The sequence below is a fragment of the Mobula birostris genome, chromosome 32 (assembly GCF_030028105.1).
Source record: "Mobula birostris isolate sMobBir1 chromosome 32, sMobBir1.hap1, whole genome shotgun sequence".
Lineage (NCBI taxonomy): Eukaryota > Metazoa > Chordata > Chondrichthyes > Myliobatiformes > Myliobatidae > Mobula > Mobula birostris.
Genome location: NC_092401.1, coordinates 14,216,019 through 14,230,666, shown reverse-complemented (window position 1 = coordinate 14,230,666; position 14,648 = coordinate 14,216,019). Strand labels below are relative to the sequence as shown.

The 14,648-nt window shown below is 42.7% G+C and overlaps 1 protein-coding gene across 2 annotated transcripts in view; it reads right to left on the bottom strand.

The window, feature by feature from the left end:
- LOC140191108 (very-long-chain enoyl-CoA reductase) overlaps window positions 1–14,648 on the bottom strand; it is an 84,807-nt gene that overhangs the window by 20,985 nt on the left and 49,174 nt on the right. For both annotated transcript variants that reach the window (XM_072248211.1, XM_072248210.1), the window contains one exon: window positions 6,292–6,364. In XM_072248211.1, the coding sequence (XP_072104312.1) occupies window positions 6,292–6,364 (73 nt within the window). The remainder of the gene's footprint in view (window positions 1–6,291; window positions 6,365–14,648) is intronic.

Below are 14,648 nucleotides of genomic sequence, written 5' to 3'. Positions count from 1 at the left end.
TCCTTACTCAGTTAGTCTATATCCATTCAAACCTCCTGACATTCTCCTCTCTGCTCACAAAGACATCTAATTAAGTATTACCAACAAATTTGTAAAGTCAACATTTGGTCCCCTTGGCCAAATCATTGATATGGACTGTGGAATGCTAGGGTCCAAGCACCAACCCCTCAAACCCCTATTAGTCACAGACTGCAACCTGAGAAGGATAAGGTTAGTCCCAGTTCTTGCTTCTTGCCCAATGACCTGTTCTCTATCCATGTCAGTATATTATTCCCATGTAGGTCTCACCTTACTGATCAACTTCCTGCACAGCAGCTGCTCAAATATCTTCTGAAACTCCAAACATGCCATATTTACTGGCTCCCCCTTACAGTCACATCCTCAAAAGAACTCCATCAGATTAGGAAATTGTTATTTTCCTTTCCTACATCCACATTAGTTCTGCTCAAACCTTTGCAAGGCATTCTGTTATTACATTCTTCATTATAGACACCAGCATTTTCCACTCTTTCAGGTAAGTTCCAAGTTTTCACTCTCTCCTCTTTGTTAATTACTGGAGTCACACTTGCTACCCTCTAGCCCATTGGGAAAATTCCAGAATCTACAGCTGCACAATAGATGATAACTATAGTATCCATCATCTTCAAAGCCATCAATGTAGATCATCAGGTCCTTCAGAATTATGAGCTTTTAGTCTCACTGACCTGTCTGGTATCATATTTTGACTAAATTTAATTTGTTCTCATAAAATCAGATAGGCTCTTTGTCTCAACGAGTCTGCACCAACCACCAGCTACTTATTTACAATACTCCCAATCAGTATTTTTCTCACATTCTCAACAGTTGCCCCTTATATTCTACCACTTACCTACACAACAGCAACAACTTACAGTGGGGAATTAGCCTACCAACCTACAGGTCATTGGAATATGGAAGGGAACTAGAACACCCAGAGAAAACTCATGTGCTCACAGGTCGAATGTACAAACTCCAAGTTCCCCAGGTCAGGATTGAACCCCAGATTCTGGTGCCGTAAGAAAGCAACTCTACTACGCGAGCTACCACGTCACCCATTTCTGCTTTCTCTCATTCCCCGGTATATCTGACATTTTTGTATGTTGCCTTCTGTGAAGATAAACTCAAAGTAATCACTTAATTCCTGTGCCATTTCCTTAGATCTTACAATAGATTTTCTTACCCCACTCTCTCACATACATATACACATATATGTACGTATATATACACATACATGTACACACACACACATATATTACCAAATATTTTCTCACAGTTCATTTCTTTTACTTAGTTTTGCATTAAACCACATCATTTTCAAGGCCATCAGGCAGGAACCTGGAAGCATAAATTGGGAACAGATGCTCTCAGGGAAATGTACGGCAGAAATGTGGCAAATGATCAGGGGATATTTGCGTGGAGTTCTGCATTCTGCATAGGTACGTTCCAATGAGACAGGGAAAGGATGGTAGGGTACAGGAACCGTGGTGTACAAAGGCTGTTGTAAATCTAGTCAAGAAGAAAAGAAAATCCTGAGAGGCATGATTTACGAACATTTGGACAGGCATAATATGATTAGGAATAGTCAGCATGGCTTTGTCAAAGGCAGGTCATGCCTTATGAGCCTGATTAAATTTTTTGAGGGTGTGACTAAACACATTGATGAAGGAAGAGCAGTAGATGTAGTGTATATGTATTTCAGCAAGGCATTTGATAAAACCCCATGCAAGGCTTATGGAGAAAGTAAGGAGGCTTGGGATCCAAGGGTACATTGCTTTGTGGATCCAGAATTGGCTTGCCCACAGAAGGCAAAGAGTGGTTGTAGACGTGTCATATTTTGCATGGAGGTTGGTGACCAGTGGTGCCTCAGGGATCTGTTCAGGGACCCCTACTCTTTGTGATTTTTATAAATGACCTGGATGAGGAAGTGGAGGGATGGGTTAGTAAATCTGCTGATGACACAAAGGTTTGGAGTGTTCTGGATAGTGTGGAGGGCTGTCAGAGGTTACAGCGGGACATTGGTAGGATGCAAAACTGGGCTGAGAAGTGGCAGATGGAGTTAAAACCAGATAAGTGTGAAGTGGTTCATTTTGGTAGGTCAAATATGATGGCAAAATACAGTATTAATGGTAAGACTCTTGGCAGTGTGGAGGATCAGACAGATCTTGGGGTCCGAATCCATAGGACACACAAAGCTGCTATGCAGGTTGAATCTGTGGTTAAGAAGGCGTACAGTGCATTGGCCTTCATCAACCGTGGGAATGAGTTTAAGAGATGAGAGGTAATGTTGCAGCTATATAGGACCCTGGTCTGACCCCACTTGGAGTACTGTGCTCAATTCTGGTCGTCTCACTACAGGAAGGATGTGGAAACCACAGAAATGGTGCACAGGAGATTTACAAGGTTTGTTTCCCAGATTGGGGATCATGCCTTATGAGAATAGGTTGAGTGAACTCGGCCTTTTCTCCTTGGAGCGACACAGGATGAGAGGTGACCTGATAGAGGTGTACAAGATAATGAGAGGCATTGATCGTGTGATAGGCAAAGGCTTTCTCCCAGGGCTGAAATGGCTAGCATGAGAGGGCATAGTTTTAAGGTGCTTGGAAGTAGGTACAGAGGAGATGTCAGGGGTAAGTTTTTTTACGCAGAGAGTGGTGAGTGTGTGGAATGGGCTGCCGGCGGCGGCGGTGGAGGCAGAAATGAAAGGGTCTTTTAAGAGACTCCAGGATAGGTACATGCAGCTTAGAAAAATAGAGGGCTATGGGTAAGCCTAGGTAGTACTAAGGCAGCAGTCCCCAACCACCGGGCCACAAAGCATGTGCTACCGGGTCGCGAGGAAACGATATGAGTCAGCTGCACCTTTCCTCATTCCCTGTCACGCACTGTTGAACTTGAACATAGGGTTGCCAAATGTCCCATATTAGCTGGGACATCCCGTATATTGGGCTATATTGGTTTGTCCCATACGGGACCGCCCTTGTCCCGTATTTCCCTGCTAAGGTAGAGCGTTCCTATGAAACCTTTCAAGCTGAAATGGCGTGAAGCAAAGAAGCAATTACCATTAATTTATATGGGAAAAATTTTTCAGCGTTCCCAGACCCAAAAAATAACCTACCAAATCATACCAAATAACATATAAAAGCTAAAATAACACTAACATATAGTAAAAGCAGGAATGATATGATAAATACACAGCCTATATAAAATAGAAATAATGTATGTACAGTGTAGTCAGGAAGATTAAGGCAAAACCGATATGTGGAAAAAAAAAATCGGCACATACGTGCATGCGCACGTCACGCATGTGCACACAGGTGCCCACGCAAGGCTTCGTGGTAGTCTTTCTTGGGGTAAACGCAAGTGTCCCGTATTTGACTGCTACTTTTGTCCCTTACTTGGGAGTGAAAAGATTGGCAACCGTAACTGTAGAAGACATGTGGAGGTGAGTTTAACCCTACTTGAATACCACCCCCACCCTCCTCCCCTGTCAGCTGGTCTGCAAGAATATTGTCAATATTAAACCAGTCCGTGGTGCAAAAGAGGTTGGTGACCCCTGTTCTAAGGTAAGGACATGTTTGGCACAGCCTTGTGGGCCGAAGGGCCTGTATTGTGCTGTAGGTTTCCTATGTTTCTATGTTTAAAAGCTTACGAAAGGTTCAAAAAACTAGGTAATTACAGAGGTCTAGAAGATTATAAGGCTAGTAGGAAGGAGCTTAAGAATGAAATTAGGAGGGCCAGAAGGGGCCATAAGAAGACCTTGGTGGACACGATTAAGGAAAACCCCAAGGCATTCTACAAATATGTGAAGAGCAAGAGGACAAGACATGAGAGAATAGGACCAATCACGTATGACAGTGGAAAAGTGTGTATGGAACCGGAGGAGATAGCGGAGGTACTTAATGAATACTTTGCTTCAGTATTCACTATCAAAAAGGATCTTGACGATTGTAGGGATGACTTACAGCGGACTGAAAAGCTTGAGCACGTAGATATTAAGGAAGAGGATGTGCTGGAGCTTTTGGAAAGCATCAAGCTGGATAAGTTACAAGGACTGGACGAGATGTACCCTAGGCTACTGTAGGAGATTGCTGAGCCTCTGGCGATGATCTTTGCATCATCAATGGGGACGGGAGAGGTTCCAGTGGATTGGAGGGTTGCAGATGTTGCCTTATTCAGGAAAGGGAGTAGAGATACCCCAGGAAATTATAGACCAGTGAGTCTTACTTCAGTGGTCGGTAAGTTGATGGAAAAGATCCTGAGAGGCAGGATTTATGAACATTTGGAGAGGCATAGTATGATTAGGAATAGCCAGCATGGCGTTGTCAAAGGCAGGTCATGCCTTATGAGCCTGATTGAATTTTTTGAGGATGCAACTAAACATGTTGAGGAAGGTAGAGCAGTAGATGTAGTGTGTATGGATTTCAGCAAGGCATTGAGTGAACTCGGACTTTTCTCCTTGGAGAGACGGAGGACAAAAAGTGATGGAGGTGTACAAGATGATGAGAGGCATTGATTGTGTGGATAGCCAGAGGCTTTTTCCCAGGGCTGAAATGGCTAACACGAGAGGGCATAGTTTTAAGGTGCTTGGACGTAGGTACAGAGGAGGTGTCAGGGGTAAGTTTTTTTTATGCAGAGAGTGGTGAGTGCATCGAATGGGCTTCCAGCGACGGTGGTGGAGGCGGATACCTTAGGGTCTCTTGAGAGACTCCTGGATAGGTACATGGAGCTCAGAAAAATAGAGGGCTATGGGTAACCCTAGGTAATTTCTAAGGTAAGGACGTGTTCAGCACAGCTTTGTGGTCCGAAGGGCCTGTATTGTGTTGTAGGATTTCTATGTTTCTAACTACATTACTTGCTTACTCAAGTCCACTGCTTCTCAGGCAGTCACCAAATCCATTCCTTCGGCTTTGTTTCTCCAGTTTAGCAACACTGTGACCAGTTTGACCACCCTGCACAAAAATGTTTTTGCTCTAATTGTGTTTTCTTGTACAAATTGTGTATAAGTTATGATTATTTTATGTTTTTCTTGTGAATGCTGTTTATCTAATGCTGAGTGGCTGTGACGCTGCTGTAAGTTTTTCTTTGCACCTGTGCACACATCTACTGGTGCATATGACAATAAACTCAACTTTCACTTTCAGCAGCCACATTCAATAGTTTGAGTTTCTGGAATACTCCAAACAAGAAAGAAAGCAATAAGGAAATTTGGGGCAAGATTAGTGGAGGAAGGAATTAAGCAGCACAGAAAGTACAAACGGTAGAGGTTTATCATTGAGCAGGTGGGGCACGTCAGCCTTGGAAGGCAGCCGACCTGGGAGAAGGAAAACTGACTTCAAACCTCCGCTGCCTCGTGGCCATATCCACCTATGGGAAAGGCTTTAGGAGTAAACCCTGAGGAAGAAATCTGGAGCCGGGGTCCCTAAGGCAGTTTGATGTTGCTTACAACTTCACTCTGGCACCCCCTGCGACGGCACTGGCGCCAAGTTGTATCGGTGCTTACCCTTCCCTTAGACTACATCAGTGACTTGGAGAGGGGGAACCCGCTGCATGGGCAACCGCCAGTTCTTCAAACCTTCCCGCTCAGGCTTGCGCCCTGGAGAGGATACAGTCCACCAGAGGCGCAAACCCATGATCTCCTGGGATTGATGGCTGCCTACTACCGTACTATCAAGGCATCTTCTAAGTATTTTCCCCTGGTGTCAGGCAGTGAAGGATTTGGAAGATTCACCATAAACCATAAATGGAGCACGCAAGAATTCCCAGAGGGCTGTGTGAAGGGGCTCAGCATTATAAATTCAAAGCTGAATACTGGCTGGAGGAAGGAGCTCCAAAAGCTTCTCTCAACGCATAAATGCATCCAAACTACTGCAATAATATACAAATAACAAACTATCCTGCTCCCTGTTCTCCACTCCTGCACACACTGGGTGAAGACGTGGTAGCAAATGGCAGACCACTTGACGCCAGAATCCTTCTGATCCAACCCTTACTCCTTGTATGCGCACATAACAGATAATTACAAGTAGGAGAGTAAACACAGAACAATAATGATGTCTATCCTGGGCCTCAACCAAGGCCACCCTGCAGCTGCCAGCCAAAAAAAAAACATGCTTTTTATTTTGCTCCACGGACACCGATGAAATCTTGTTATCAAACCCCAGCAGGCAAGAGCTATGAGATAAAATTAAATAGCTGCATTCTCGGACTGATGTTGCTTCTACGATAGGTGCTACACAGAGAGCACAGTTTGCCAATGTCATATGTGGCATGACTTACCAGGAGGCGTGTAGAGTGGGTGGTTGATGTGATATGCCAGCCAGGCAGCAAAGCCCCAGTAGTATGTACAATTCTAAAGAGGAAAAGAAGGGTAAAACAGTATTCACAACAAGAATTTGAACTTAAGTTTAAAGCAAAAAGCGTGAAGACTTAGATCAAACCAAAATATTCATTAATATAACTGAATACCCTGGATAACATATAGACAGATCTAATAGAAATTCAGCATGTGTCTGACAGACTGACAAACTCACCAAGTGTACACAAATCCTCAGATGTGTATTCCATCCATCCAATGTGGACTGTGAATACACACACACTCTCCATCCTTTTGGAGGTACATAACATTCGCCCTGGACTAACCTGATGGATATTTTCCTGAAACTTAGGTCTGATGACTCCAGATTGCTTGCCAGTTTACTAGGACACAGCCTAATGGTGCACAGACCAACAGCAATTGTTGGTTTTATCAGCTTTTTAAACAATTTAACTCTCTACCAGCACATTCACTTGCTACCATTCTTGGAATGTGGCAGAGTCTTAGCAAATGTATTTATTGCTCACTCCTTGTTTCCATGAGATGTTGGTGGTGGATGCTTTACTTGAACTGCTCGAAGCACTACTATACTTGGTAATGCTCGATAGTACTGACCCAGTGACAACAAAGGAATGATAATGTGTGACAGAACAGGTTGGTAATGCTAATTCGCCCACTAACCTTGCCCCTTTGCCCAGTTGGTCACTCCTCCTCATTCTTCCCCTGATCTAGTTTCCCCAGTACACTTGGCCCTCCCATTCTGCAGTTCCTGGGAGTTCACAATTTACACATCCCAATAGTAAATGATCACTAGCCTGGCTAATCAGAATAATCCCCTCAGTCAACGTGCTCTACTGGTTTATAACATAAAACCAAGGATTCTAGACATAGGCATTTCAAACAGTTTCATTTATTTTCACTAGCAACATTACATCAGTTCGTAGAAAGCAGAATGGCTGCAAAAGATCTGAGGGACAGTTTGACACATCCTAAAAATAATGCCTGGGTTAGTGGGAACAGATGCATCACACCCTACACAGGCAACACCACTGGGTGGGGCAGGGGGGGGAATTATTCTCTTATATTCATCTGAGCATATGGACACTGGCCTATGGGCTTAACTAAAGATTTACTGTGGAATAGAACTGTAGGATGTTAGAATCCCTGTTTAAAATGCTCCATTTCTGTATCTGAAATAATTATGACAGTCTAGTTACATGATTATCCACTACTCCCTTCCCTTCAGACCAACAGCAGAATTTCCTGGTCCTTCTGGGCCAGGTGGAATCAGATTTAACCCCTCAGTCTGGCTTTGCTAGAGAGGTGTGGAGGTTTGATCTGATGGTTGGTGAATAGTTATATTGGAAAGTTAAAGACAAAAGGTGTCGTAGAAAAGCCTCTGTATATTTTTAAGTTTTTGTACATACATGTTTGTTTTTCCATTTGTCTACTTGTAAATATTTTCTTTCTTCACAACTTTTGGGCAGCTTCTGCACTTTTTCCTCCTGGCACTAAATAAAACCCCTTTGCACTAATGTGCTGTTGCAATTTACTATCTGTTTTTCCCCCAACTGGTGACCCTCGTCAGGTACACTTACCCACACCTGACAGCGAGGTGTGACATAATGGATGCCCAGGTCCGGGTAGGAGCCCAGGTGTAAATGCTCCTATATACCTGCTGCTTTTATTTTTGTAAGTGGTAAAATGTTATTGAAATCACCTCTGTCATTTATCCAATAGATAGGGCGATCAGAAACTGTGACACTGCAGTGGTGGAGAGAGTGGCTACCAAGCTCAATCATGAAACATGTACTGTTCCTAGATCCCAAGAAGCTTCTCCTAGCAGTACAGGAACTCTACCATTCAAGTTTGTTTATGCTTCTGGGCAATGAGCTTCTGAGCTGGCAACAGTGAGGATCGGGTAAGAGGCAGAAGGCAGTAATGATAGTAGATTTTATCAAGTTCCAGCTGGTTGTTAATCAATGCAGGAGAAGGTGAAAATGAAACTGTTCCTGCTTACAGCTGACTCGCTTTTCCAGGTTCGTGTACGAGAACTCTAGGAGAAGGTCATTGGGTCAGCTTGTCCAAACTAACACAGGCAATCTACTGAGCTGGATTGAGTAGTGGAGAACATATATCTGATTGGAATACATTTTTAAAAAGTCAGACCTGCCTAATTTTACAAATATTTAGTCAATTACATATCGTGCTCCCAGAATAATTTGATTTAAAATTGCACTGTCTGAGGAGCAGTTTGAGGGTTTGCATCACTCTAACTGGCTGTACATACTTTGCAAGTATGTAACATGATTTCATCGGAGGATGTACTAAGGGGGTCAGATCAAATTCAGTGCAGATCAACATAACTGAACATGCCTTGACCTTCCACTTCCAGAGAAATGCAGGACACATTTATTTGGTTGAGGTTACCTGAAGCAAGCTGTTTCAATAGCATTACTACATGCCCTAAAAACATAGTCTCTACATTTGCAGACAATGTTCCCTCAAGCTCAAGACAGTTAATTTGTAAATAAAATACTGCTAGAAATGCAAGATAAAACTAGGCAGGTTTGTTGACCTGAAATGTCGACTTCATTTCATGTGGAATCCATTCAGCAGTTTCTGTTCTTACTTTAGTTTAAATTATGAGTGTTGGTTGTAAAGGAAGCTCCTACTCCCCTCAGCTCAACAGATGAACCAGTGACCTAATTGAAGTGTTTAAGCAGATTAAAGGATTTGATAAAATAGAGTTTGGTGGGAGGAAGATGCTGAATGTGGAAGGGAAGAAAAAGAATACAAAGGTAATTATTAATTAGACTGGACAACAAAGATGTTGTTTCCTCAATACTGTTTGGGTGTATCTTATGGATTTTGGGCTGCTGATCATTAAAATCACCATGAAATTTCTATATCACATACCATTTTTTTAAAAATTGCCTATACTTGTTGTTTCAATTTATAATTCAAGTCAGAATAATTTATACCAAGATTAAGCAAGGCATTTTTATTGGTCCACAAATGAAACAGGTCATCAGTGACTGCAATTCAAAGAACTTCTAGGATGGAAAAAAATCACATGGAAGGCATTCATGTTGAAAATTTTCTTAGCAATTACAGAGCACCAAGCTACGTGCAGCTGGTTGACAACATAGTTCAAGTACACAAAACCATGAAATGCAACATGTCACTAAAGATTCATTTTCTGCATTCCCATTTAGACTTCTTCCCTGCAAATCTCAGCCTGTCAGTGATGAGCACGATTTAAGGTTTCACCGGGACATTGCAGTCATGGAGAAATAATATCAGGGCAACTGGAATCCATCAATGCTGGCTAATTATTGCTGGACACTTAAGCGAAAAGTCCAAACACAGAGTACAAATGAAAATCATCAACAAAACATTTTAATCTTAGTTGAATTATTGCAAAGTGACAGCATCTGTATGCACTACATTTCATAAAAGTTAATTCCTTGTTTTTCCAAATTCCTATGTGATTCCTATCTGAAATTATATTTGTGTTCAGCTTCAAGCGGTCTCAGAAACTTGGCTAAAGGATGGCTGCCACTGGGAGCTGAATGTCCAAGGATACAGGTCAACCTCCACTAATCCGACTACCTGTAATCCAGTTCCTTCAATAATCCACACTAATTTCAAATTTTCCACGCAACTGTAATTTCAAATCTTCCGGGTCACCGTACCAATCTGCTGCGTATTGTTTTGGTTGCGCTAGATCTATTCACGTGTTGGCGCGCTCTTGTAAGCACAGACAGGCGCTCCCTGCTTGTTTTCCTACATTTATTAGTATCATTTGCGTGAGGCGCAGCCGCCCGGCACCCGCCCGTCTCACCTGCCAGTGGCAGAGGAGCTGGCGCGTGCTGGGTCGGTCCACCTTCTTGCCCGCCTGCCAGCAGTCGCACACTGCCCTCCGGCATCGCCCGGCCAGCACTCCGTTCTCTTCTGCCTACAACCTCAGATCAGATGTGGTGACCCGCTGAATTTAAGCATGTTACTAAGCGGAGGAAAAGAAACTGACGAGGATTCCCTCAGTAACTGCGAGTGCAATGTAGTCTTTGGGGTAACTGCAAGTCTGAGCCTTTGCTATCGCTTTGCTCACGCTTGAGTGCTGGTATTGGGTACGCTTTATTTTTTTGCCGGTGGGGAGGGGGGATTGTTGCTCGCTGGGGCTTTACGTGCGGGAGGGAGGGGAGTGGGGGGGGACTTTGGGGTTCTAACATTTAACTGTCGTTCATTCTTTGGGGCACTCCTCTTTTTGTGGATGGTTGCGAAGAAAAAGCATTTCAGGATGTATATTTATACATTTCTCTGACATTAAATGAACCTTTGAATCTTTTGACATTTTAAAGGTATGATGAGGCGGTTAGCTATTGCTTAATGTGATCCATCTGTAATTCAGCATTTTCACTAATCTGGCACTCCTCAGTTCCCAATGGTGCCGGATTATAGGAGGTTGACCTGTATACGGTGTATTGGAAAGATAGGTTGGTAGGCAGAGGGGTGGTGTGGCCCTGTGTATAAGAAATAATATTAAATCATTAGAAAGGGATGACATAGGATCAGAAGATGTAGAGCCTCTATGGGTTGAGTTAAGAAATGGCAAGGGTAAAAGGACCCTAATGGTAGTTGCATACAGGCCTCCAAACAGCAGCTGGGATGTGGATTGTAAATTACAGCAGGAGATAGAAAAGGCGTGTCAGAAGGGCAATGCCATGATATTTGTTGGAGATTTTAGCATGAAAGTGGATTGGGAAAACCAGGCCAGTACTAGACCTCAAGAGAGAGAATTTGTAGAATGTCTAAGGGATGGTTTTTTAGAACAGCTTGTTGTTCAGCCCACTCGGGGATCAGCTGTGCTAGATTGGGTGTTGTGCAATGATCCAGAGGTGATGAGAGAGCTGAAGTTTAAGGAACCCTTAGGGAACAGTGCTCACAATATGATCAAGTTCACTTTGAAATTTGAGAAGGAGAAACTAAAGTTCAATGTGTCGGTATTTCAATGGAATAAAGGAAATTACAGTGGCATGAGAGGGGAACTGGCTGAAGTTGACTGGAAAGGGACACCAGCAGGAAGGACAGCAGAGCAGCAATGGCTGGAGTTTCTGCAAAAAATGAGGAAGTGCAAGACAGATATATTCCAAATAAGAAGAAATCTTCAAATGGAAGAAGGACATTACCTCGGCTGACATATGAAGTCAGAGCCAAAGTAAAAGCAAAAAACAGGGCATACAAGGAAGCCTAAGCTAGTGGGAAGATAGAAGACTGGGAAGATTTTAAAAACTTGCAGAAGGAAACTAAGGAGGTCATTAGGAAAGAAAAGATGAATTATGAAAGGAAGCTGGCAACTAATATCCAAGAAGATACTAAAAGCTTTTTTTAAATATATAAAGGGTAAAAGAGAGTCGAGGGTAGATATAGGACCAACAGAAAATGACACTGGAGATATTGTAATGATAGGAGCAGAGATGGCAAAGGAACTGAATGAGTATTTTGCATCAGTCTTCACAGTGGAAGATGTCGACAGTATACCAGACATTCAAGAGTGTCAGGGAAGTGAAGTATGTGCAGTGAAAATTACGACTGAAAAGGTGCTCAGGTAGCTTAATGGTCTGAGGGTGGATAAGTCTCCTGGACCTGATGGAATGCATCCTTGGGTTCTGAAGGATGTAGCTGGAGAGATTGTGGAGGCATTAACAATGATTTTTCAAGAATTGATAGATTCTGGCATTGTACCGGATGGCTGGAAAATAGCAAATGTTACTCCACTATTTAAGAGGGGTGGGAAGCAGCAGAAAGGAAGCTATAGACCTGTTAGCCTGACATCAGTAGTTGGGAAGTTGTTGGAATCAATTGTTAGGGATGAGATTATGGAGTACCTAGAGGCACATGACAAGACAGGCCAAAGTCAGCATGGTTTCCTGAAAGGAAAATCCTGCCCGGCTAACCTACTGCTATTTTTTGAGGAAATTACAAGCAGGGTAGACAAAGGAGATGCAGTAGATGTGGTGTACTTGGATTTTCAGAAGGCCTTTGACAAGGTGCCGCACATGAGGCTGTTTAGCAAGATAAGAGCCCATGGAATTACAGGGAAGTTACTAGCATAGGTGGAGCATTGGCTGATCGGCAGAAAACAGAGAGTGGGAATAAAGGGATCTTACTCTGGGCGGCTGCTGGTTACCAGAGGAGATCCACAGGGGCTGGTGTTGGGAACGCTGCTTTTTACGATGTATGTCAATGATTTAGACTATGGAATTAATGGATTTGTGGCTAAGTTTGCCGTTGATACAAAGATAGGTGGAGGAGTGGGTACTGTTGAGGAAATAGAGAGCCTGCAGAGAGACTTAGATAGTTTAGGGGAATGGGCAAAGAAGTGGAAATAAAATACAATGTTGGAAAGTGTATGGTCAAGCACTTTGGTGGAAGAAATAAACAGGCAGACTATTATTTAGATAGGGAGAGAATTCAAAATGCAGAGATGCAAAGGGACAGGACCCTAAGGGTTAACCTCCAGGTTGAGTTGGTTGTGAAGAAGGTGAATGCAATGCTGGCATTCATTTCTAGAGGTATAGAATATAAGAGCAGGGATGTGATGTTGAGACTCTATAAGACACTCGGGAGACCACACGTGGAGTACTGTGTGCAGTTTTGGGCTCCTTATTTTAGAAAGAATATACTGACATTGGAAAGGGTTCAGAGAAAATTCATGAGAATGATTCCAGGAATGAAACAGATACCGTATGAGGAATGTCTGGCAGCTCTTGGGCTGTGTTCCCTGGAGTTCAAGAGAATGAGGGGGATCTCATAGAAACATTTTGTATGTTAAAAGACCTGAATAGAGTAGACATAGCAAAGTTATTTCCCATGGTAGGGGAATCTAGTACAAGAGAGCACGACTTCAGGATTGAAGGATGTCCATTTAGAACAGAGATGTAGAGAAATTACTTTAGTCAGAAGGGTGGTAAATCTGCGGAATTTGTTGCCACAAGAGGCTGCAGAGGCCAAGTCACTGAGTGTATTTAAGGCAGAGATAGATAGGTTCTTGATTAGCCAGGGCATCAAAGGATATGAGGAGAAGGCAGGGGAGTGGGGATGACTGAAGAATTAGATCAGCCCATGATTGAATGGCAGAGCAGACTCGATGGGCTGAATGGCCTACTTCTGCTCCTATTTCTTATGGTCTAATATAAACAAAAGAAAATTCTGAGGAATCAACACTTTTGAAAAAATTTGTTGTCCAATGTTAGTTCAATATTGCCACATGGATTGAGATACAGTGTTTGCATGTCATCCAAACACATCATTTCATACATCAGTGAGGTCAGAACAGAAAGGGCAAAAGAGTGTTGAAAGGGTGAGAAGGGTGAAATGAATGAATAAGAGAGGGAAGGACTTTCCCTGGTTAGCACCCATACTAAGTTGTGTAACAACATTAGGGCAAGAAGTTCAAGGACAGATGCTTATAAGCAGATGTTCACACAGAGGAAACATCTGAATCACTTATTTTCCTCCCACAAAAGCCTCTGAGACTGGAAAACTCAAAACGTTGATTGTTAAGATTGTATTTGACAAGGGTTAATGAATTACAGAACTGAAAACAGATAAAGCTCCTGATCAGGCATTATGGAAGGACAGAAAATGTTCAGAGCTGAAAGTTCCTCTTTTCCCATGAACTAATCATTATTTGGACTAGTTTGATTGGCATAGATGAGTTGGACTGAAAGGCCTCTTTCTTTGCTGTCTTGCTCTATGACTTTAATACGCAGTCTCCGGAAAAGGGAATAGATTTATGCAGTGCTGGCCATAACGTGGCACAACTCTTGCCATCGTTTGCTCAAACTTTTAAGAGTCATCAGCTAGCGAACAAAATCAAGTTGACACAGTTCATTTCAATGTATTAACAGAAAGGGAATGGGATGCAGCTTGCCTCTCAGCACTATTGCTTTCACGACAACGGCAGGCCACCAGACCCCATTGTATTGTATAACATGCTTGATACAGTGGAATCCAAAATGCCATTTAATAGCATGCACTATTAAATTTTAAACAGCACTATTCAATATTTTTAAAACTTCAGAAATTAAAATTCCTACTTTATAAGTAGTTCCTGTAAATCATCTTAGTCTTTTATCATTTGGTTATACAGGGGTCAATGTAGAGCCATCAACTAACTCCAAACTCAGCTGCAGAGATTCAAAATATTACAGGATGGGCCAGTGTCACAGCAGGTAGTACTGCTGCTGCACAGCTCCAGTGCCCCCAGATTCAATCCTGACCACAGGTGCTGTTTGTTTAGCTTCTCCCCTCC